Below are 22,143 nucleotides of genomic sequence, written 5' to 3'. Positions count from 1 at the left end.
TAAAGCCTTTTCTGCAAATGCAAGCTCGGCCTCTGACAGCCACATCTGGAACTCGCTGCTGGCAATTAGGCTTGCAGGGGAACATGACGTTCCTTCATGCCCGTGGAGGCCCCCCTGCTACATGAGTTTGCAATCTCCCTCTTCCTGAATTTGGTCGTCACTGACATTCCCCCTGTGGTGTTGGTTTGGGGAAAAAAAAACACCCCATGTACAAGGCCTGCCCCTCTGAAAAAGTCAGACTGAAATACCTTGAATGCAGCACTGATTACCTCAGGGTGGGTCAGCAGCACTGCCACACATTCAGCCCCGAGAAACAACTGTTATACAATGTGTGTGTTTGTGTCTTCTCAGCTGTTAGACAAGTAACTATTGTGACGTCAATTGCATGGATGATTATTTCCACAGCCAGGCGGCTACAGTGCATGTTCAGCAGTTAAAGATGCATCTCTTCCTGTAAGGAGATCATTTTCTGTCCGCTGATAAATATTTATAATTATGTTGGGTTTTTTTATCAAGGACTATAAAATGTGCTGACTATGACTGTATAATATATATGATGAACTTTGGGGGATTTTAAGAGTGTATTTTCCACTAATTTATGCTTTGAACTAAATCTTTAAAGTCTGTGTCTAAAGTTACTCAGATGGACTTCATAAATTGTTGCAACTTTTTTTTTTTGAAAAGGTACACAATGTACAAAGACAGGTAACTAATTATTTAGAAAAATAACTTTATATGGTGCACTCATATTATGTTTGCCTTTTAATCAGAAGTCCAGCAAAAAGAAAGCTGCTTTAAGCTCCCCTAGTTGGAAGATGGTAAACTTTCATGAACGTTCGTATGACCTGCCCAGCAAATTGCTGATTTGCTGAATTCATTGTTTAAATACATATTTTTAAACACACAAGGTAAAGTCTGCTTTTATTTGTTTCACCATTGGTTAACATAAAATGGTCTGTTTTTCTAAGGTAACGAAAAACAGCACGGTTAAAGTTAGGGAAAACATTCTTGGATATATTAAATAAACAAACTTGAGCTTTTTGGTTTAGAATCCAGGAATCCTTCCTCAAATTACTGTAATATCAAGCAAATCTATTGCAGCTGGATAACTCCCTAACCCTGACTTTATCCAACCACATAGAATCAATGAAAAGGTCAAATGTTAAGCAGGGTACCCCCTTGGAAGATGATCAGGGTTGCCCTAATTTGAATTATTTACAATCAGAATCCTGTTGTGTAGGGAAAACCCAGCCGAGCACGCACCAGCGGAAAATAAGCAATCATGAAGCGAGCTGAAAGCAGGAAGCACTTCAAACAGCCATGGTGATGACATCAAACAGGAAGCATAAAGTTGGACGTCAGAAATTGAGGACCAACTTGTTGACTTGTTGCAAAAACATACCACAATCGAACTGTCAAGAAAGGGGGTTGGGAGAAATGGTTAGCGATGCATGTGCCAGGTAGCTAACAGCTAGCCACATTTAGCTTAACCATCATGATTGTTTACGTGATCACGAGTTTTTTGAGTCAAGATTCTAGTTGTTGGTGGATAAATCTGTTCGTGGGATGTGCTGAGTTGGTCATCTCATTGCACACCACATCACACTACTTGAACAAAACTGTTCAATCTTTCATCATTTCTCGTCATTTATGGGGTTTTTTTACATTTTACCATTTACACTGTGAAAACCTTGTTGGGTGACCTGAAAGGTTCAAAACACAACCAGTAGTTAAGGTTTGGCTTCATTTTTTTAATAATAAATGCATAAATGTAGGTTTAAGATATTGTCAAATGAATTGATAAAAATTGACAAAACAAACTAATAATGAGCATGTTTAAACAAAAAGCATGTTTTTCAGGGTTTCCTACACACAAGGCTTGATATTATATCACCATGGAAGCTCGGTTACTCCCACCTACATCCCCAGATTAGTGCCAGTCGACACATCACTTGAATTGATTTTGAAGTAATTCGATTTTCCACATGTATTTCAAAGGAGTGTGACTCTTTGCACAGTGTTGGTGCAGAGTGATACTGCCACTCTAAACCTCTCTCCCACATCTTGTGTTGTATACAACAACATGCCAAATACGTTTTGCGGTAAACAAAACTACTGCCAGGAGTCGGTTCACTTCAGGTTTGCGAGCTCATCAGAGCATGTGTTGGGGAGTGGTAACAAAAATACTTTGGGTAAGGTTAAAGAAAGTTCATGGCTTTGGTTTTTGAAAAAGAAAATGTCACGTCTTGTTGACATTTATACTGAACCATAATGTTTCTCTGACCTTCACAGGGGGCTGTGATTTGCCTAAACAAAACCATGAAAGACATTTCAGGGTTTTCAAAAATTTAAATTAAGAAAAAACAAACAAAAAAAAAAGAAAGTAATTTGGTGGCTTTACATTTAGTGATAAGATAGTTGCAATTTCATTTTCTTGTATAAGAAGAGGCATTTGATTTGTTGAGTTCATGCAGGAATAAGATTACCGAAAAAGACATCACCTTAATTCTGATGGAACACTATGTGTGCCTTTTAGGGTACGCTTCCAGTGCAGAAATGTGATGATTGGAGGGGGGGGGGGGGGGGGGGGAGTTTTGCCTTTACAGTGGAAAGACATGACATATTACGTTAGTAGACTTTTGTTCTCAAATGGTAGCCACAGTACGAGTGCCAACTCTGCCATCCCATCATCAGCATTGCCCTCTGGTGTAACCCTGCTCCGTTAAAATCTCCTTTTCTCAGAACAGCTTCCTTCACTTCCTGTAAAAACCTGGACCAGCCTCTCAGGGTTCAGTGCCACCGGCTACTCTACAAGTCCAGAGGCCTGCAAGGTGCACTTTGTAAACACAGGTCATTTGTCAAGTGAAAGACATTAAAGTGTAAAAGCCCCAGGTATTAACACCGCAGAGCAGGGGCTGATGTATCTAGCGTCACCTCGGCGCTGGAGAAATGCTGAGCCTGCAGCGAGGGTTGCTGAGGCTCGCTCTCTCTGCCTCGGCTGTGTGATGGACCTGTTTTACAGCTCCACTTTCCGTGCAGCTAACAAGTGGACACGCTGAACTTTGCTGCTTCTGCTTCCCTCTGGGCTCGGCCATTACAGTACACGCTGCCGAGAGACCTTACACCATATTCATTTTCACAGTACACTGACTCAATATCCGGCAAGGCAGCACTCCGGCTTTGTTTTTATGTTGCAGAGGACGTGCAGACAGGATTTCTCAGTGTTGTTGTTGCTCTGATGTTCTGGTTTGTGGTCTGGGGCTCAGAGGGCAACACTCCTGAGGCAAAGAGCTGCATGATATGATGAATTATCCTAATGAGAGGGGAGAAAAAAAAACATGCACCCCTGACATTTACGTGTGGAGCTCATGTATCACTCGCTTTAAATCTGACCTTCTTAATCAACACTTGTTATGAATGTTTAAAAAAAAACAATGATTATATCAAACAAGATGTGGTTTTTAATTTGAATAATGAATCCCTCCTGTGGTAAGAACTCCTGGGGATAATTTCAATGAAAAATGTGCTGTTCTCTTAATTGTAGGTGCTTTTCTGGTTTCTTAACCATTTTTATTGACTTGATCAACAGGGAAGTAAAAGGTTTGTGTACAGCTATACTGTGACTCTCTACATGCAGTTTTATGTCTGTTTTGGTTCTAAAAGAAAAGGTGACGAAACCAGACATACTCCAAATCAGTACAACAAAATCTGCTTCATTTGCTTTTCTGGTTTCATAGCTTGTATACCGGAAGAATCTGCCAGATCATGTGTTTTTAATCATATTTTATTCATGATTTTTTTCCTTTCATGGCAGGATAATCCAAACCCCATACCAGGCCAATATCTATGCACTAATAGGGCGGGGGGGGGGAGAAATCACCATTCATCAGCAATGTCAAATTTAAAAATGCAATTCATACCCACTGCTAAAAAAAGCTAATAAATGCATTTGTTATGACTTGGCAATATCTTGGAAAACAAAATTATGTTAAACATGTTTTAAATCCATAAATTACCATTAACGCTGCACTATGTGCTCAAAAGTTTGTGGAGTTTCTGTTTGCAAACTCACGAAGATGCTGACCTGCTGCTAACCTTATTGATCATTCATTCTGCTACGGTGTCTATTCAGCTCTTGACGAAATCTCACCACTGTCACTGGAACAATATGTTTTGAGAATACGTGTAAAAAATGTGTACCTCTAGTTTAAAGCTATATTTTAGCGTTTGCACTCCATCTACTGGTTTATATTTAGAAAAATAACCCATAGCATTAATACAGTACGTCTAATTCTGTGACTCCAATGTGTGCCCTTCCTTTTCCTGTCGGTGATGTTCAGTTTGCTTTGGAAGCAGTTTCCAGTTCGCTTACCTTAAAGGCCTACCTTAAACATCACATAAGAAAACAACCAGGTGCCTGTAGACAGACTTATCATGTCAGGAACCTTGGAGTACATCCTTGCAGTCAGGTTCAACATCTGGAGAAAAGCGTGAAACTATAAAGGTTGAGGCTGGTACAGATGCCAAAGGTGTTGGAGTGGCATGTTCAATATACAGATTTGATTGTATATTTTACAGTTCAGACTTTTGATTATCCTCCCCCCCATTTCATTAAATAACGTTTAGTGAGTAATATGTCACTCGTGGTTATCTCACACATATTCTCATCCAAACTACGACCAAAAGTCAGAGAAAAGGACTAACACAGTGAAGGTCATGTTTCACTGTGGCTACCGGCTGATCTACATTTCCTCCAGCTGTAGCTCACTGCTGCCAGTAACCACAGCGCAGCACACCGCGACCTTGCTGTGTGTTATTGCTTAATTGAGAGCGTACACCTGAGCGTGGGGCCACCCCGCTGGGAATTAAACCCCCAACCCTTCCAATATGCCTTTATAAAAATGATTGCAATTTACAGTAAAGCACATGTGGCAAGTGTTTGTGCACAAGCTGCACTCCTTAAATCTTAGGTACTAAGATACAAGTCATCAATAAAAAATGAAATGAATTACCAGGTTTCCACCATGAAATAGCAGCAGTAATGTTAATGTCTGAATTAAAGACATTTGTTGTGAAATCAGACAACAAAAAAAGTCAGCTTCATTTTTCAATGTAGAGGTTGCCACTTGTTTCACACTGGCTTTTTTTAAATTATTATTTTAAATATCTTTCATTGTGCTTCATCCATCATCTGTGCAAATTAAATGCTTCTGTGAGAACATTTTAGGGTTTAGGAAACTTGTGGTGACGCCTGTGAAGAAAGCCTACGTCTTACGTCTTTACTAACCTCTTCCAGTACATGTGTAAATGCTTTTCTTTGTGGTCTTTGAGACCAAATCAGTGCAACAAATGGATCTATTAAAATAGACAAACAGTTCACAGGTACACAGTGCACTGTTCTCTAAAGCATTGTCATGTACTTTGGAGATAACTACTTTCTAGTGACCTCACAGCGCAGCGTTTGTTTCAGTGTCCGATGACCACCGCACTGATGGAATAAACTGCCAAAAAGTCAGTGTGGTCCGCTGTGTGAATGATGCTGCTCTCCTACCTCTCAGTGCAGTGTGGCCAGCCGTGGCGGGGCTCTAATTGGGCGTCTGGATGACAGAAGGGATCCTTCAAAGAAGCATCCATCATGTCCTTCTGGAGACAAGGAGAGCAGACGGCACCGTCAGGACCCCGGTCCAGTGTTTGTCTTCAGCTCAAGGAGAAGTGAGGAGCTGGTAATGTAGAAAGATGAGTTTTACACCGAGAGCTTCAAGGATAGACTCTTTCCTGACAGGACACACAAAACACACTGAGCAGCAAACGCAAAATAAAAACAAAACATCGGCCTGTGGTTGTCATTGGGGAATCAGCTTCATCATCAGCGGGCCTCCTCATCCAATAGCATGGCATCAATGTACTGTAAGCCTATTATCATTCTGCTCTCGTTTTAAATATGATTCTTTCTCTGCCTGTACTTCCTTCATGGTGACGTGTTGTGCGCCCCTCCACCTCCCCATCACTGCCTGTTTTCACAGAATCATCAGCCATCAATTCTTCACCATCCGATTTCAGCAAGTCATCTACCAGCTACCACCATCAATGTCTGGACTTCACAGGGAGATTTATCCTGTTGCTGCTCAGAGCAGACATTCTCTGATCACACAAATCACCCCATGGAGTCCAAGCCCTGAAGGCATTCTGTCAAGACACATTTCCTGTTATACAGACATGGGTTGAAAAAAAACAGGGAGGTGGAGGACCCAATTGCAGCAAACAAAAACATTTATTAAACAAAAGGCTAAAAGAAAATCTAACTCAAAACTTAATCCAACATGAGAAAACTGGGAACAGGAAAACAAGAAGCATCCGACAGTGTACATGAGACAATGAACTGACACAGAGGGTACAAAACACGGAGACTAAATACACATGGGGTAATCAGACACAGGTGAGACTAATAAGACAGGTGAGGACAATCAGGGTAATCAAGACAGGAGGGAAAACACAGAGAGGCAGGAAACACGACAAAACTACAAAGTACAACATGGGACGCTGAAGAAACAGGGAACTGAAGGCTATAAGAAAACAGAGAAGCACAGAGAGATGACATTACAAAATAAAACAGGAAACACTAAAGACTAAACAAGTAAACTAAAAAACACTGCACTAGGAAGAAATGAGAACTAAAACAAAACAGGAAATCAAAACTCTGGAAATCAAAACCAAATCATGACATTTCCAAGATATCAACAATTTTTTTTCTTTATTTATTTGTAAAAGGAACCACTTCCTATATCCGATGGAACATTTGACATGTCTGATGTAGATAAGGGAGTAATAAGGATTAAGGATGGCGAAAAACAAATCTGAAATGAACAGATAAAAAAATCCAGAGGTCAACTTGGTTTACAACAGTGATGGGAAGAGGAAGAGGGCTTAGTTAACGTTTAAAACAGAGAAGCACCAGGGGCAGGTCATTTTAAACTAGAAATGTGTTTTATATAACATGAACTCTAATTACATAAAAGCTGTGAAATTGTTATCTGGTTTCTGTGTCGTCATTTTAGGACTCTCTCTAGGCCAATATTTCATCTTGTGATTCTGTGGCTGAATGTTTAATAAAAGTTGTCTGGCTCCACTTACTCTCATCTGGCCTTGAGCTAATTCACTGGTCGAATAAGAGAAGTCGGAGAAAGACCACTAAAATAAAGAGCCAGCAGCTTTTTGGCATGAAATACATTTTTAAAAAAGGGAAATCTTTATTCAAATGGCATTTCAGACAGAATGGTGATCTTACTGTCCAACTCGTGGTTCATAAAGATTGACTCACAATACAATAGTTCATGAAACATAAATGACAAGTGAGAATAGGAAAAACATCAGGTGAAATATTACCATATACAACAAAACTTTAAGGCCTTGAGAGGGTTACTGTATGCTATCAACCTTAAGATAAATATGAAATAAAATTACAATTTAATAAAGTGAATGTCACTGTCAATGAAGTAAGCTCTAATAGAGGAACAACTTAAGTTACACATATATAAAGAAAATCAATTAATGATCAACAAATTAAATTTTGACTCCTTAATGAAGCCCACTTTGGTCAAAATACAAAAACACATGAGGTCAATTTCTCAGTTCATTACAGATGATGCCAACTAAACGACCAATTTCAAAGGTGATTAGCAGCTGAGTGCTCAGGGTGGCCACCCATCCCGTAAAATACAGAATCGTTCCGTATTTTACGTTTAAATGTTATGTCCCCTTTTGAATCCATACAGTATGGTGGCCCTGAAGGTCAACGCTTTAAAAGTTTTAAATGCTGCAAATATATTTAACCTGTTAAAAGTGCGTATTCACCCATGCATGTGAACACAAACTTTGTACAGTCTTGAAGTGCCTCTTGACTCTTAGTGTGATAACGGTGCTTTACAACTAAAATAACCGCTTTTTAATCACTTTCCAATAGGGTAGTTTTGTCCCTTTCTTAAGGTGACCCTTTCAAAATAAAATGCCTTTATAGTGTCAGCTGGAAATATTCACTGTAGTGTTCGAAAAACCTTTAAATAAATAAAGCATATCACAAATTATTTAGGTAATTTACACTTCATTTTAACACCGAGACACTCCTAAAGCTTACGTAACAAGCAATAACTTGTGTCAAGCTTTATGAAAGGACCTAAAAGAATGATTAAAAATATGTTTCAGAAATTAGAGAAGAAAATATAATTTGTGAAGTTTATAAACGTATCAGTCTTCATTTTAAAACATTTATACATTGCCATTCGTGCATCTCTGACAGTGCTATTGAATTCTTACGTTGTGCTCTTTTTCACAAGTGCAGTAAACTCTTGCTGACATTCTGTGCAGTTTTATTTTTACATCTCTATAACAGGAGCCTTTGAGGAAACTTTTGTCAAAGTATTTTTGTGTTGTGTTGCCACTAGTCATCTCTGAGACGCCTGTTTCATGATGAACATTGGAGAACACTTTGCTCTCTGCTGTTTTCAGGGAAACCGCCATGAGAGCTTGACAGAATCACGGCGAACAGCTAAGGAGGCTAGATGGATGCTCTTAACCTCCCACTGCTCTTAAAAGCATCTCATGCAGCTACCTACTCCCACGCAGACTGCAAACACACACGCACACGGAGGTAAACACACTGATGCGAACACAAGCTGCAGGAACACACTCAGAGATGTTGTCGAGGGAAGTGTTTAAGAGATGCTTCGATCTTTTATTAATCTGTAAATACAAACAACAAACACAGGAGAAATAAACTCGTGCTTTAAAATTCCCGATGTGTTCAAACATGCATGCACGCACAGCTATGGAACCTTTTGTGCCTCTGCACAAGGGCTTGGGACAAAAGCGCGAGGCTTTACAGCACCACAACATTGTCCACTTTTTGCATGCAAACTGAAGATTGTTAAATTTGCATGTACAATTATTACCTTTTGTTGCCATTAGCAACGAGGTAAAACGATTGCACAAGGCTGCACATAGAAAACACATAATATGTATCAATCAAAAAAAGATTCAAAACAGCTCAGTTAAAACATTTTCTTAACATTGTAAATCAAAAGAAATAATTTCTACAGATCTGCTGCGAGCAGAAAATCTAAAAACAACATCAAGTAGCCTGTGCATCGATGATGTTCAGTCAACGCGTTGTCGATGTCATCAACTCCACCTCATCTCAGGATGTTTTACCCACAGAGACTCGGCGGTTTATGTCCTTTTCTGTATGATTTATATAAGCATCCTCCAGCTTTATGTGATACACAGCACATCAGACATCCTGCCACAAACTTGTGCTGTAAATGCCCTCAGGAGCCAATCACACTGAGTCCCTTCACATTTACCCATCATGCAGGCGTCATGAAGATGGAACGGTAACATGGAGAATAGTCGACCACATATGAGCTCTGAGACTGTCCAAGCCGTGCTGTCCATCTCTGCCCCAAAACTGACAGATCTGAGGGGAAATCACGTGTTGCGCTTCAGTGCTGCAACTTTTCCACATCCCATCTGGCCTCCCTCAGCACACTTTGTAAGCATCAAAGAGCCTCTCCTCCCCTGAAAGCCAGGAATCACTTAAGAGGGTTGTTTCAAATTGCGAAAGCTTTCGACTGTCTGTATTTCAAACAATGCACAAAAGCAGGCCTTTCTTCCCTTTGAAGACGGCTCATTGTGTGGGATTTCTGAGCACATCTCTCCATGGAGGACGAACTGAAGAAAGCAAAGCAATGCGAGAAAAAGTGCGCTTCTTCTCTCTTTTTTTTGGCCTTTCTGTGAAGCTGTGAAAATCACACATGCAGTACACTGCCTCCAGAAACCAAGTCCCAGTACAGAGTATTTGAGTGATCTAATGATACAAATAAAAGAACTGAAGTAAACGTTAGCTTAACAAAGAGTAAAGTGACTCTGATACATACAGCTAATAGACTGCTATTCAGAAGTTAGCAGGCTCTATTGTGCCTGCTATTCTTTATTGTGCATTAGCATCACACAGTGGGGTTTGCTGGAGAATACTGATGGGCTTTAAGCTGTGGTTTATAAATAGCTAACTAGTTATCAAGTATGTTTATTGAACCGTCTAAAATATCCTTTAATATTTTTCCATTCATAGTCTTTAGTTGCTGATCTGTCAGGTAGCATCTAAATAGATTTTGTATATTGTTTTGTGAATGTCAATTAAAGTTTGTCTTATGTAGGCTACGCGTGTTTACTGTCTTTCTTTGCTTTTCATTTGATTCTGTTTTTTTATGCTGAAGCAGTTTTTAATGTGCTAAACAAATAAACTTTGACTTGACCTAAATGTCTCTTTTTCTGTTTTGTTATACGATTCCAAAAATGTAGACTCAAAATGTTAACTGAAACAATGAAATGTCTCAGTTTTAATTTTCACTTTTTGCTAGTTCAGTAAAGAAATCATATTGTGTTTTACAACAGGGTTGTAAGTTAACAGTTTCTAATGTGTTAAGCATCCCAAAAGAAACAAGGTCATGTATAAAAAACATCCAACATACACACATCGACTCTCACTACAGATACAATCTGCATCGTCTTATTTACCTTCCCTCTGGGTAGAAAAGCTATTATTGCTGCTCATGCTGTTACATGTTTCATTTGGAACGATGTCAGTGTGATTGGTTTCATTACCTGCTCTCAGAGGCCTGCTGAACACTGCATAAACTCTAATGGTCTAGTCCAACACAATTCATTATTAATTCAATACATTCATGTTTTTCTTCCCTGTGGGAGCAACATTATGGGTCAATAATGGAGTTTATGGTCGCCTTCTTAGCTTGACAGGAAATATGATTCTAATAATGTCCTTTTTTTAAATATATATTCAATAATATGTGGGAACTTTTTTTTTTCTTATAAAACAAACCAGTCAGCCATTTCAGGTTTGTGTTTGAGTGTTTTTATGTTTTAGCCGACATAATCAGAAACAAACAAGTGTGACGCTGCATTCGGGCACAGCTGCAATTTTAGAGCATCAGTGTGCAAAACATTTTCAAAATAACAATGAGGTTTAGTGCTGTGGCCACTTCTGGCTTCAAAACATATTCAGTGGAAGTTAAGTCATTCCCAATGAACTGCAGCTGCTTTTACTCACATTTATAGTTCTAGTAAATAACTTATCGAAACTTAACTAATTAGGTACAAGTTAACATGTCCCAGTGAGGCTGAATAGCAGGTCGTATATGCTGTTGCAGTCTCGTACTTTGCGAGATGGTTTGTGAGAAGTCTAACACTTGTAAGCCTTGCTGGCTTCATCCAGCCACCAAGTGCTAGATCTTTAAAGCAGACGACTCGAGGTGAACCAATGTCACAAATTGGAATGAGTCATCCATAACTACCTGAAACACCTTCTAATTGGCAGCTGTAGACTCTGACTGCGAGGCTTAAGACATCACTCCTCAAATTTCGGTATGTAGAATAAATTGTGGAGGAGGGATTAGGTTGGAGCTAAACAAAAATATGTTTTGCTGTAACATTTAAAACAAATACAGAAGATATTGTCCAACTGAACTCAAATTACTGCGTCTGCCTCTTTGTTGTTTTAAACATTTAAAAATGCTTTGAAATTGATATTTTGCTCAAAGGGAACATATTTAAGTTGATAAAGTTAAACCAGTTGCAGAAATCATCTTCAGAATCACATCTTACAAGGTTCAACTCTGAGTTACTGCTACTGTCAGTCACCTGAAGAAAGAAAACACCAACAGCAAGTCAAGATTAAAGACCACTAAGTTATCACAAGGTCACAGGTTTGATCTCCCAAAAACAACCTGGAGAATGAATGAACATGATCATGAAAGACCACAAACAGTTCTGCTCCTAACATAACACTGTCAGTTTAAAAGGTTATATGCAAATATCTGATCAAAGCTGCAGGTGTAATGAATTATGCGTACACCGAAGACGAAAATTGTCTGATTTGGACTTCACAGATGAGACTGGTTTGTTATATATAATTTAAAAAAAAACCCAGCTGCAGAGTCCAGCTGTGCAAGCAATTTATCAGACTGCAGGAGGGTTTCATTTTCATCTATCAACTGCAGAAGTGACTTTAACACAGAAGACTTATATTCCTTTGAAATCTGTATTTTACAAGTTTTCAAATTAATCATGCATTAATTATTTGCACTTTTATCAATGTTAATGTAAATAAAAAGTAAAATAAAGCCTTGTTCAACATCATTTCACCTGGTGTATTATTTATACAATATGGAAATAGCTCCATCTTGTGGGAAATACAGTTACTACACCTTACACACAACTGAAGGACAAATACAAGCGTTACATTAAATCTGTGTTTATTCTTTTGTTAATAAATAGTGAATATTGTGATTAATAAAGTAAAAAATAAGTGTAAAATATTTAAATATAGTGGACATATTTTTTAAAACGTGTGTTTTTCACTTGGTTGAATTGTGCGCTTGTGCAAAATCAGCATCGTGTGTCTTTTCTTCGTATTTCTGCAAAAGAGAAAAACAAAAAGAAATTTAGTGAAAGGACGATCATTTTCCAGGTTCTCACTTTGCATTCATCATCAAATGCCCTTTGAATAATCCACAAGACAAAATGTTATCTGAACATTAGGTACTGGTCTGACGCAACAAATAATTGGTACATGGATAAGAAGTATGAGGAAAATTTTAAAGATAACACCACATTCAAGGAGAATGGGAGGATTTGGGAAAACAATTACCCGAATTTGACCCCACTAAAATCTTGTTTGAAACGGAAACTTAGTTTTTTATATTTTTTTTTACATTGTTTTTTTTTTTTTTTTTTTTTTAAATGGTGTGATTGCATATCAAAGTTTCTGATCAATAGTTTAAAATGGCATAATGACAGTGTATTGTGGGCAAATAAGGTCAACTGCATGAAGCAAAGAAAAAAAGCTACATTTATGCTGACTTCCCTAAAAAGCAGATTAAAGGCAGGAAGAGAGATTTAATTGAATCAAAACATGTCATTTGTCTTTTGATAAGTACGATGCATTTACTTTTTTTGCATTTATAGACTCAATTTTATCTGTAGCAAGATTGCAATTTGCAAAGTCAAACCTTTGTCAGTGCTTAGAAATCCATTTCATCTGTGCAAAAAAAATAGCAGATAGAATACTTATCCATGTACTAATACACCTTTGAATAATTCAAATCAAGTCATTTGTTGAGAATGTATTTAAGTATGCTTGTAGTAGGCTTTACAAAAACAAATTGATATTTGCAGAATCTAAAAAGTGAATTTTAAGGGCGACTGTAGCACAGTGGTCAGTGCCTGCGCCCCATGTATGCAGGCTACTGTTCTCAAAGACTCCTTTCCCACATGTCGTTCCCCAGTCTCAACTGATTTCTGAATGTCTAAAAACTTCAAGGTGTATTTTAGGCCAGAATTTAAATGGAATCATGTAAAAATTCTTCGATCTGCCTGTATTTCCTCCATTTATGGAAACAAACCAGCAAAGTTTCTGAACCAAGCCTTTTCAAATGCTTTTAACGTCAGTAAGTTTCTGTATTTGTGCAGACCTTATCATTAAATTACTGTTTTTTGTAATAGATAGAACTGGACTTCTTTTTTTTTTCATTATTGTGGATTAAAGTAAAATTCCAAATGCAAACCTTGTGATTGTGGTTGTGATTTCTTGTGTTTATTCAAGTGTTGTGATCTGGCGTCAATCTTGGAGGAGACATCAATTTGAGGCACCACTTCTTTCCAAGACTTCTCTGAGGGATGATATAAAAAGGTTTGAGGTATAAAACACATCACATTGAGGATTAATTCTTTTGAAAAACCATTCGCTTACCAGTGTGCCACCTGTGTGTCAGGTAAGTCTGATTCATGTTCCTCCATTTGTCCTGGGGGAAAAACGGCGTGGCGCAGTTCTCATCCATTTCTCTGATGGTGTTGCCGTGGGGACAATGTTGCAGCCTCTCCCATGAAGCAAACGGATGCTGCGGCTCATCACACACACAGTTCTTCTCCCTCAGCTTTGGGTACATCCCTGCAGGAACTTTGTCCAGGTTTTGCTTGGATCCGAGCGGCCTCTTCAAATTGTTCCCCTTCCTGGAATCATGAGCTGGCTGCCATTTTGGAGCTGTGCAACTTGAGCTGTTCTCAGAGGATTCTCCTTCAGTGTCGTGGCCGTGAAGGCTACGAACATCATGACTGGAACCTTTTCTCATCAGAGGTTTCTTTGAGTGAGATTTGCAGGCTTCACATGTTGGTAAAAGGGCATCGTTCCACTGTTGGAAAGGAGTAGCTTTTCTCTTTGAGGTGCGACCATCGAGTCCTGGACTAGAAGTTGTGCAGATTCTGCGCTTTGCAAAACATCTGGAGCAAAGTCGCTCTTTCTTGGATGCATATGGAGTAAAAGCATTCTCATTGAAGTTTCTACTGAGGCAGCATTCATGATCAGAGAGGCTTCTCCGATCCACCTTGCCTTTGGGTTTGTATCTCTCTTTTGCCTTGCGAACAGTAGGTTGATCTTTGTACTCAAGATCTAGCTTTCGTCTTCTGGACGGCACATCTAAACCATGGTTGCTTAAAGGTCTGATTTGCTTCTTGGGAGTTGGTGGCATCTTGCTACAGTAGTAGATGTTATCGAAGTCAGCTAGCCAGCTGGTTGAAGGGAGGTAAGCAGGCAATGATTCAAATGAAGTGTCCTGGTGTTCCCGGATGTTCGTCTCCCTTCTAACTTGGTTTCTCTCTACTTTAGGAGAGGAATTATCCAACAGCAGCAAATAAGGAACATGAGCCACTTCCTCTTTGTGTGTCACAGGAGCTTCCTCTGCCACAGGAACTTCTATCCGAGGGTACATATCAGCTTCCGACTCCATCACATCACCAGTACCCTCAAAGGTTGGGACCATGTCCTCCAGATCGTCCTCTGCCACAAAAGGCATGTTAATCATGGGGACGACATCGTCTGCATCCTCCTCTCTCGTTATCAGAACATTTGCGGAGGGAACTTCAGCAATCAGCGACTCATTGTGAAACTCAGTGTGGCCATTTTGGATCAGTGAATCAGGTGAGGGAATCAAAGTGTCCTCCATCGACCAGACAGTTGATTCCATCTTCCTAAGTTCATCCAGGTACTTGGAATCGAATGGCAGGTGAACGACTTTGAATTGAAAGTTCTTTGATGCTGAACTCAAATCTTTCTCTCGACCTGCATCCTGAACTTTACTGTGAACGTCGACGTCTGAAGGAAAAACAGATGGATCCATCTGCTTCCTGGACTCCACCAGATTGTGTACCTTCTCGTTGTTGCTGGATGTCCCAACTAACAAAATATCAGGACAAGCTTGGAGAGAGTGCTCGGACTGGTCTGCAGGAGCACACGGTGTATTGTCCTGCAGAACTCGACCCTGGAGGACAGAGCTTCGCTGGACCACATCTTGTGAAAAGCTGTGGGACACTTCTGCAGTCTCGTGGGAGTGCAGGAGTTGTAGTCCTACAGGGGATGTGCAACATTCAATCCGCACTTCCTCTGTCTGAATCACAAAGCTGCCATTCGGGGTTGTTCTATGAGAAGAAGGCACCGTGTCCTTTGGCTCCAGAGAGCGGTTCTCCTTCTGCACAGCCAATGGTGGCGTGAGCAGTTGTCTGGTGTGGACACTCTGGTTGTTGTCACTTTCACGGACAGAGAAATTTCTGGACACCTCAACGTTGCTTGCATCAGGCGTGCTGGTCCTCTTGGTGGCAGACAGAGGCTCAGTTTGAACCTCAGAGCTGGTTGTTTCTCTGTTTTGGCCATTGTGTTGGTAGCGGAATCTGCGGGAGTGGTACGCCATGGTCTGGTAATACTGAGGGTTGAGGATTCTTCTGTAGTCCACCAAATGGAGGTTGGTATGTGGGACAACAAAGCTGGGAGGCTCAATGTAAGGATTTGGCTGATAGTGATGCATCACTGGCATCCCATAACCTTAAGTAACAGAAGAAAGGTGGTCATATGTTTGTGAATGGTTACAATTCTGAATATTGCAATAATCACATCTTTGCAAACATGTTTTTGATGTGAAAAACTTTACAGTGTTTTTTTTGTGAGCAAACACACAGTATTTGGTGAACCTGAAGAAGCTAAAGTTGAGATAGTTTGTTCACAATAAAAGCACTGAAAAAAAATTCTGTGTGCAATAAACAAGTTAATCATTTTCAAAGAATGTGTTCCTGCAAATCAACCAGCACCTGAGAACGTATGAGATACCTTGTTGGTCTTTTGAATTAATCTTCAAAAGTACTGATCATAAAGGTCTCAGAGTATCAGGCTTTACGCTAAACTTAAAAGACATGATGAAACTATGTATTTCTAACCGGGAGAACTACTGTCAGAGGCTAATTAAATAAAGCAAAAGTCCATTATGTTGGGATAAGAACCAAAAACAAAAATCGGCAGGCAGCATGAGATTGCTGAAGCGGAGAAAAGTCTTAATATACACACCCACACTTTTGTATGGATAAGGCTTCTGTTAAAAAAACAACAAAAAAAACCTATTCAATATTGTATAAGAATGGGGAAAAAAAGTTTAAACTTCTGCAGACAGTCAGCTCATTCAAAATTTAAACTGTTGGCCTGAGACTAATTGTAAGGACAGGCTGTGCGTCACAGTGTGCTTGTGTCAAAGACGAACACGAAGGACATTCTCAAAAAGTACACTAAACTTGGTAACAAATTCATTTGATGCGTGTAATAGGAATCATGCAGAGACACTTTCTTGTTGGCAAAAAGCACCTGAAATGTAGCCATTTCAATAAGTTTAGTCATTGAAGTATGACTTGATTTGATAGCTCTTTACTGCATTAATTTCTCTGTTAATATGACATCAAATGTCTGAAAGAGCAGTTGTTTTTTTGCCTGATAACTTGCAGTGTATACGTTAAGTATTTTCAAAGACTATTTCAAGGAACAAAATCCAGGAGTTAAACCAAACAGCAGAAGAATAACAGTGATTTGTGTTACTTCGAGCACTCACCTAAACCTCCTACACCTGGGTATCCATAGTATGGGTTGTAGGACACAGGCATGGGCATGGGCACAGGCCACTGCAGACTCTGCATGGGCAGGTACGGCTGTGATGGCTGAATGTAGAAGAAAGGTTTGTGGTGCTGCTGGTGCTGCTCCTCAGGATGTGCTGATGCCGAAGGCCCTGAGAGAGGACCCTGAGCCTGCTGAGCTCCATGTGTAGGGTTTGGACCCCGAGGACCAAAACCAAAAGACTCTTGTGAAGTAGACCTGGCTGCCTCCATTTCAGACAAAAGAGGCGATAAAGGCTGAAGTAATTTAATTTTTTTGGTTCTTTTTTTCCCTTGCTTCAAAATACCAATTTGTTTTAGTTTATTTAACGACAAAACATTTTCTAAACAAGTGCATCTACATGCAGCTATACCACCTTCACAGTATGTTTTAAATTGGGAATCAGAGGGGGGGGAATCATGATACAGGTAAGCTTGAAAAGTCCTGCCCTGATTGGCTCAATTTCGATTCCAGGTGAAACCTTAATGACCTTCTCGTTGAGCCAATGAAAAATGTTTGTTTTCCCGCGTATCCCCTCCCACTTCAGTGCGTCGACGCACCTGAGGATAAACAGACAATAGATCATAGAAAGGTGAAAAAGTAGGATTTAATGAGACTGATGGGCTATAAATGAAGAACTCAGCCCTTCAGGTTGTCCAAATCAATGGCTCAAGTTGCTCAAATGTGGCTCAAAGTGGTGCATACTGTCCTTTATTGCATCTTCCACAGTTAAATAACTTACTTTTTTGAGGTTTGTGTTATGTTCAGGCCAAAAGAAAATCCAAGCATGTCTAACAAGTGTATGGATCTTGCCCACGGTTCTGTCTTGAGATGCAGGTTTGACTCCTGAGGAGTGTGTTGTCGCCTGCAGCAGAATTTATTGACTGTATTATCCTTGATGAGTAAACATGCTCTATGTGACCTGTGAGTCTAAATCAGTGCTCCTGATTAAAGAGTTTTAGATTCTGGTCAGCTTGCTTTCAGGGTAAAATGTCCTTAAAAATCCATTTTCTGAAGTAGTCTCCATTCAAAGCATTTGCTCTGTAATATACAGATTAGTTGAAAGAACAGCATCTTCTTCTTCTTGCATCGAAGTTCATATTAACAGGATTTAAAGAGTCTTAGTTGTAGTTGGGCTACATTAAACAATGTTGGTTGTCATTTAAGCATAACAAGAAAACAATTATAATTCAGAGTTTTAGCTCAGTATAACAGTCGTTTACCTTTCGTCTGTTGGTCTTTTCTCCATTTTATCACGCCATCTTTTCTTCTTTTAATTGGTCCTGTGTTTTCTTGTGCTGAGGTTAGCGTTACACTGGCTATTGGAACTAGTTTGTCAGAAAAGTGAAGGAGCAAGAATTGCATTTTCAGACAGCAAACCAGGGGGATCCAAAAGAGGAACCATCAAAGTGTCAGCCATCCACTAACTGAAAAGACTTTGTTGCCCCCCTCGTCTCCTCCTGCTGATGTATCAAAGCAATGTCAAGCCCATCCTGCAGGACTGTTCCCACTGCTTCTTTAACACCACAGCTGCCAGAATATTGCGTCTCCCCACACCCAACATACAGGAAGAGTACTCAACAGGGCCATTACACACAATACAACCTCAATAGAACATAACACATCCACCTCACCTCCCTCAGGACGGACAGGGCACTGAGAAGGGCTCACTTTGGGAAGAGCCTGATCCCTGCTGTCATTGTAGTCCTGAACAAAAGGTCAGTGTATGAACTTTAAATTGTGTTCTATGGTTTGCTGTGCATGTACTGGTCTTTGTTTGATAGACCTATTGTTAGTTAGATAAATGAATTTCCCCATGGATACAATACAGTCCAATATTTTCCCAAAGCAGAGAGACAGCGTCAGGGTTTATTCTTTCATTCCACGACCCAAATACTGTACATTTAGCACCAGCAAAATTAGAGTCTGAGCTGCAAATCAAATGTTCAACAAGTTATTGAAACAGTCTGTTAAAACAAACAAACAAAAAAATCTTATATCTGACTTATTCCAGCTTACTAAAATCAACTGAATTAATGACATAAATAAGGCTCTGCTGGTTCTAGAAATCAATAGTTGCTGGATCAAGACATCTAACCAAGGTACAACATGATAAAGCTCTTGCAGAGAATCTGTTGCTGGAAGAGTCATATCGTAAAGTAATTAAAATCCCAAACTGCTACAACTGGTTTAACTCAAAGAAAGCAGTCTGGAGGTATCGATCCAATTATCAGTGATGCAATACAACTAAATCAAAAGAAAACTATCATCTTCTGTCAGGCACGTCAACAGGTCAGGAGACACTGTTCCTGTTCTATGTTGATTTAACTTGATATGCTACAATTGCAAGTAAATGAATTAAATCGATGGAATCCCATTGCTGCAAACATGTTCAGTAATTATTGTATTATATTGAATTTAATAATGTAAAAACTATTTTCACATTTTCACACATCTAGCTATGATTACAACGACATTTCTTCACAGTAAAATTAGAATACGTCATGAGAGAAATAAAATGATGCAACACAAATGATAAATGACATTTTATTGGACTGGCCCCACACAGTGGCACACCCTTGTCTTCAACACAACCTTCAGCCCATTTCTTCTGTTTGTGAAATTCGTAAATCATCTATAGTGCACAGCAGAGTGGCTGCAGGAACTTTATACATTTTTTTTTTTTTTTTTACTTTTATCGGAACATAAAGATTTCTGTGCAGTGCATTTCACCTGGTGCTCTAAATACTTTCAAACACAAAATCCCGGAACAAATACACCTTTAGGGGGACCTGAAGGAAGAGAAAACATGTAATTCAAACTGATTTTCTAACTTATTAAAGGCTATGCTGCTGTGTGAGGATTACACTTACAGTTCAAAACACTGTTTAGAAGTCAATCCTGGGGCTTCAACATCTTGGTTCTCCTCTCATTGTAGAGCCTGAAATACAGAACAGGAAAATGAATGCATTCAATGCAGCGTGGAAGCCACGTCCATGTTAGCAGTTCTGCACAACAAAAATCAGATCCATACCTCTCTCCCAGTGTGGAGGCGGGGGCTCATCGTCATCATCATTGTCCTCATCTTGTGACCTCTGGTACATCACTTTCCTCTGAGCACTCGTCTCTGTCCAAAAGAATAAGCACACAAATACATTCTTAAAAAAGTTTTTTTTTCTCTATATTTGAATGAGGAAAAAATGAAGTAATGTGTGAGTTAATTAATGAAGGACAGTTTTTGATGAGCTGCATCTGTTAAGTCAGTCTTCCTTATAGGGCGAATGATTGGCACAATGGGCCTTACATCATCTTTTCAGAATCAATGTTTTCACCTCGAGCGTTCATTACGTAACGCTGATGTAATTGCCGCAAATCGACTATTGAAGACAAGACTGATTTTAAACGTGTGCTGGCTTTTTCTACAATAACAAACAAGTGGTTCAAATTATACCTTGTCGTTGCAGCAGGTTTATTGGCCTCCTCCTGGGAATCCCGTCGCCGGCTCCCTTCCTGCACTGCTCTGATGTGCTCAGGTCTACTCTGCAGAGTCCGTCTATGAAAGCGCTCAGACGTTCAAAAAACAAAACAGACAAAATCTTCTTCAACACAGCAAAGACAAACATGGAGGTAAACAGACTTACCCTGGCATGTTCTGCACTGCCTCTCAATAAAAGCTATCTCCCCACCCTCCCCGACAGCTGCCTCCTGCTCGCACACATGTCCTTCCTCCTGGTTGATTTCATCTGGTGGATCTTTGTACTGGCCTCTTTTGTACCAGGGTTTTGCAGCGTGTCTCGGTGGGACAGGATGGGTCTTCCTGGGTGCTGAATGTTTTTTCACAACCACTCTGACCGGCTGCTCACACCCTCTCCCATACCCGCCTTCCTCCTCAGAGTCTCCTGCTTCGTCCCTGTACATCTTTGGGCTGTGCACTTTGCTCCTACTCACCCCTTTAGCTAGGTTTTTCCCACAGCAGGCGCATATGAATCTCTTTGAACCCGGCAGCCACACTTCTTCCACATTCTCAGCGGCCTGTGGTGACCGAGTGACTGCCTCTGCAAGCCTCCTGCCTGCATACACGTGTTTGGGGAAGAGTTCTGCGTCATCTAAATCTGTGGAGAACATCTCATCCCTGGAGGAGAGCTCATCCAGAGAGGGACTGAGGACGCTCATGCGCTCGTGGGTGCTGTGCATGGAGAGGTAGTTGTAGTAGTAGGGGTTGGCAGGGGAGGAAAGATGGCCAGCTGCAACATCTCCTGACATCAGAGCACTTTCAAAAGGAAGCTTGAGGATCTGGTAGTTTGGATCTGTTTTCTTGTGATCTGTTTTTGAGGAATTGTCAACACTTTTGGAATCTTTGGAAGCAGATGGAGATAACATCAATGGTTTAGAAGTAAGGATAGCATCCACCAGAGGCTTCTTGAGCTTTTTGGCATCACATTTTTCAACACTTGGATCGGTCAACAAGATATCTGTCTGGATATCCGTGACCTCTTCTTCCTCCAGAGGGAGGAAATGCTCAATAGGCTGCTCAAGCTCAGGACTCTCCTCGTGCACAGAAGAGCTATCAAGAGGCTCTTCCACGCCTCCAGACCAACATCCGTGAGGACTCAGGACGTCCAAGCTCCTCTGGCTGGATTCTCCGTCGTACACCGCTGTTGTGGAGTCACTAAAAGTCACAGCTGGGGACTCCAGGTGGCTTCTATTAGCTGCTGAGGGTAGTACAAGTTCACTTTTCTTCTCTTCTGCAGGAGAAAACATCCCAGAGGACTGCGAAGCAACACCCGAGTCGAGCTCCCTCTCTGCACCCTGCAGCTCGTTGGCTCGAATTTTATCTAGGCACTCGATGAGTTTGCTGATGGTGTCGCTTGGGTCAGTTTGAGCCTCCGAACATGCCATCTCTCGACGCCCCTGAGGCTGCATGTGATGCTGCTGGCGGTGCATGTCATTCCAGGCCGGAGGAGCATGAAAGCGAGGCTCATACATGCGCCTGTAATCCATCGGATAAACAGGAGCATGTGGAAAAGCGTACCCAGGATACTGCATGTACTGGTACGGGTTCATGCAGGGACGGTTAAAGTTAAAACCTTGGAAGCATCAATGCAGACAGTTAG

General features: G+C 40.4%; 2 protein-coding genes and 1 long non-coding RNA gene across 4 annotated transcripts in view; all 3 read right to left on the bottom strand.

Annotated features, from left to right (window-relative positions):
• Positions 1–2,602: 2,602 nt before the first annotated feature.
• LOC306835363 lies at positions 2,603–6,374 on the bottom strand. Of its 2 annotated transcripts, none has more exons than XR_013780632.1 (4): positions 6,304–6,374; positions 5,552–5,720; positions 4,373–4,478; positions 2,603–3,313 (listed from the first exon to the last, which is right to left on the bottom strand). It is a non-coding gene; the product is annotated as an uncharacterized lncRNA (long non-coding RNA). The 2 variants fall into 2 exon arrangements; XR_013780633.1 differs by having other exon boundaries at positions 4,386–4,478.
• Positions 6,375–12,306: 5,932 nt separating this feature from the next.
• LOC306834838 (uncharacterized protein) lies at positions 12,307–17,455 on the bottom strand. The gene is made up of 4 exons (XM_079361059.1): positions 16,989–17,455; positions 13,820–15,940; positions 13,635–13,739; positions 12,307–12,485 (listed from the first exon to the last, which is right to left on the bottom strand). Exons 1-4 carry the CDS (start codon positions 17,260–17,262, stop codon positions 12,457–12,459), a joined length of 2,529 nt encoding a protein of 842 aa, XP_079217185.1. The 5' UTR covers positions 17,263–17,455; the 3' UTR covers positions 12,307–12,456.
• A 2,107-nt stretch (positions 17,456–19,562) lies between these two features.
• buc (bucky ball) overlaps positions 19,563–22,143 on the bottom strand; it is a 3,376-nt gene continuing 795 nt past the window's right edge. The window contains exons 3-7 of the mRNA XM_079361637.1: positions 20,671–22,116; positions 20,481–20,582; positions 20,064–20,156; positions 19,903–19,970; positions 19,563–19,821 (exon numbers count right to left, since the gene is read on the bottom strand). Coding sequence (XP_079217763.1) covers positions 19,939–19,970; positions 20,064–20,156; positions 20,481–20,582; positions 20,671–22,116 — 1,673 coding nt within the window. The 3' untranslated portion in view covers positions 19,563–19,821; positions 19,903–19,938. The remainder of the gene's footprint in view (positions 19,822–19,902; positions 19,971–20,063; positions 20,157–20,480; positions 20,583–20,670; positions 22,117–22,143) is intronic.

This window comes from Symphodus melops (genome assembly GCF_947650265.1).
Source record: "Symphodus melops genome assembly, chromosome: 14".
NCBI lineage: Eukaryota > Metazoa > Chordata > Actinopteri > Labriformes > Labridae > Symphodus > Symphodus melops.
The sequence above is the reverse complement of the archived record's forward strand: the minus strand, read 5'-3'. Positions and strand labels throughout refer to the sequence as shown.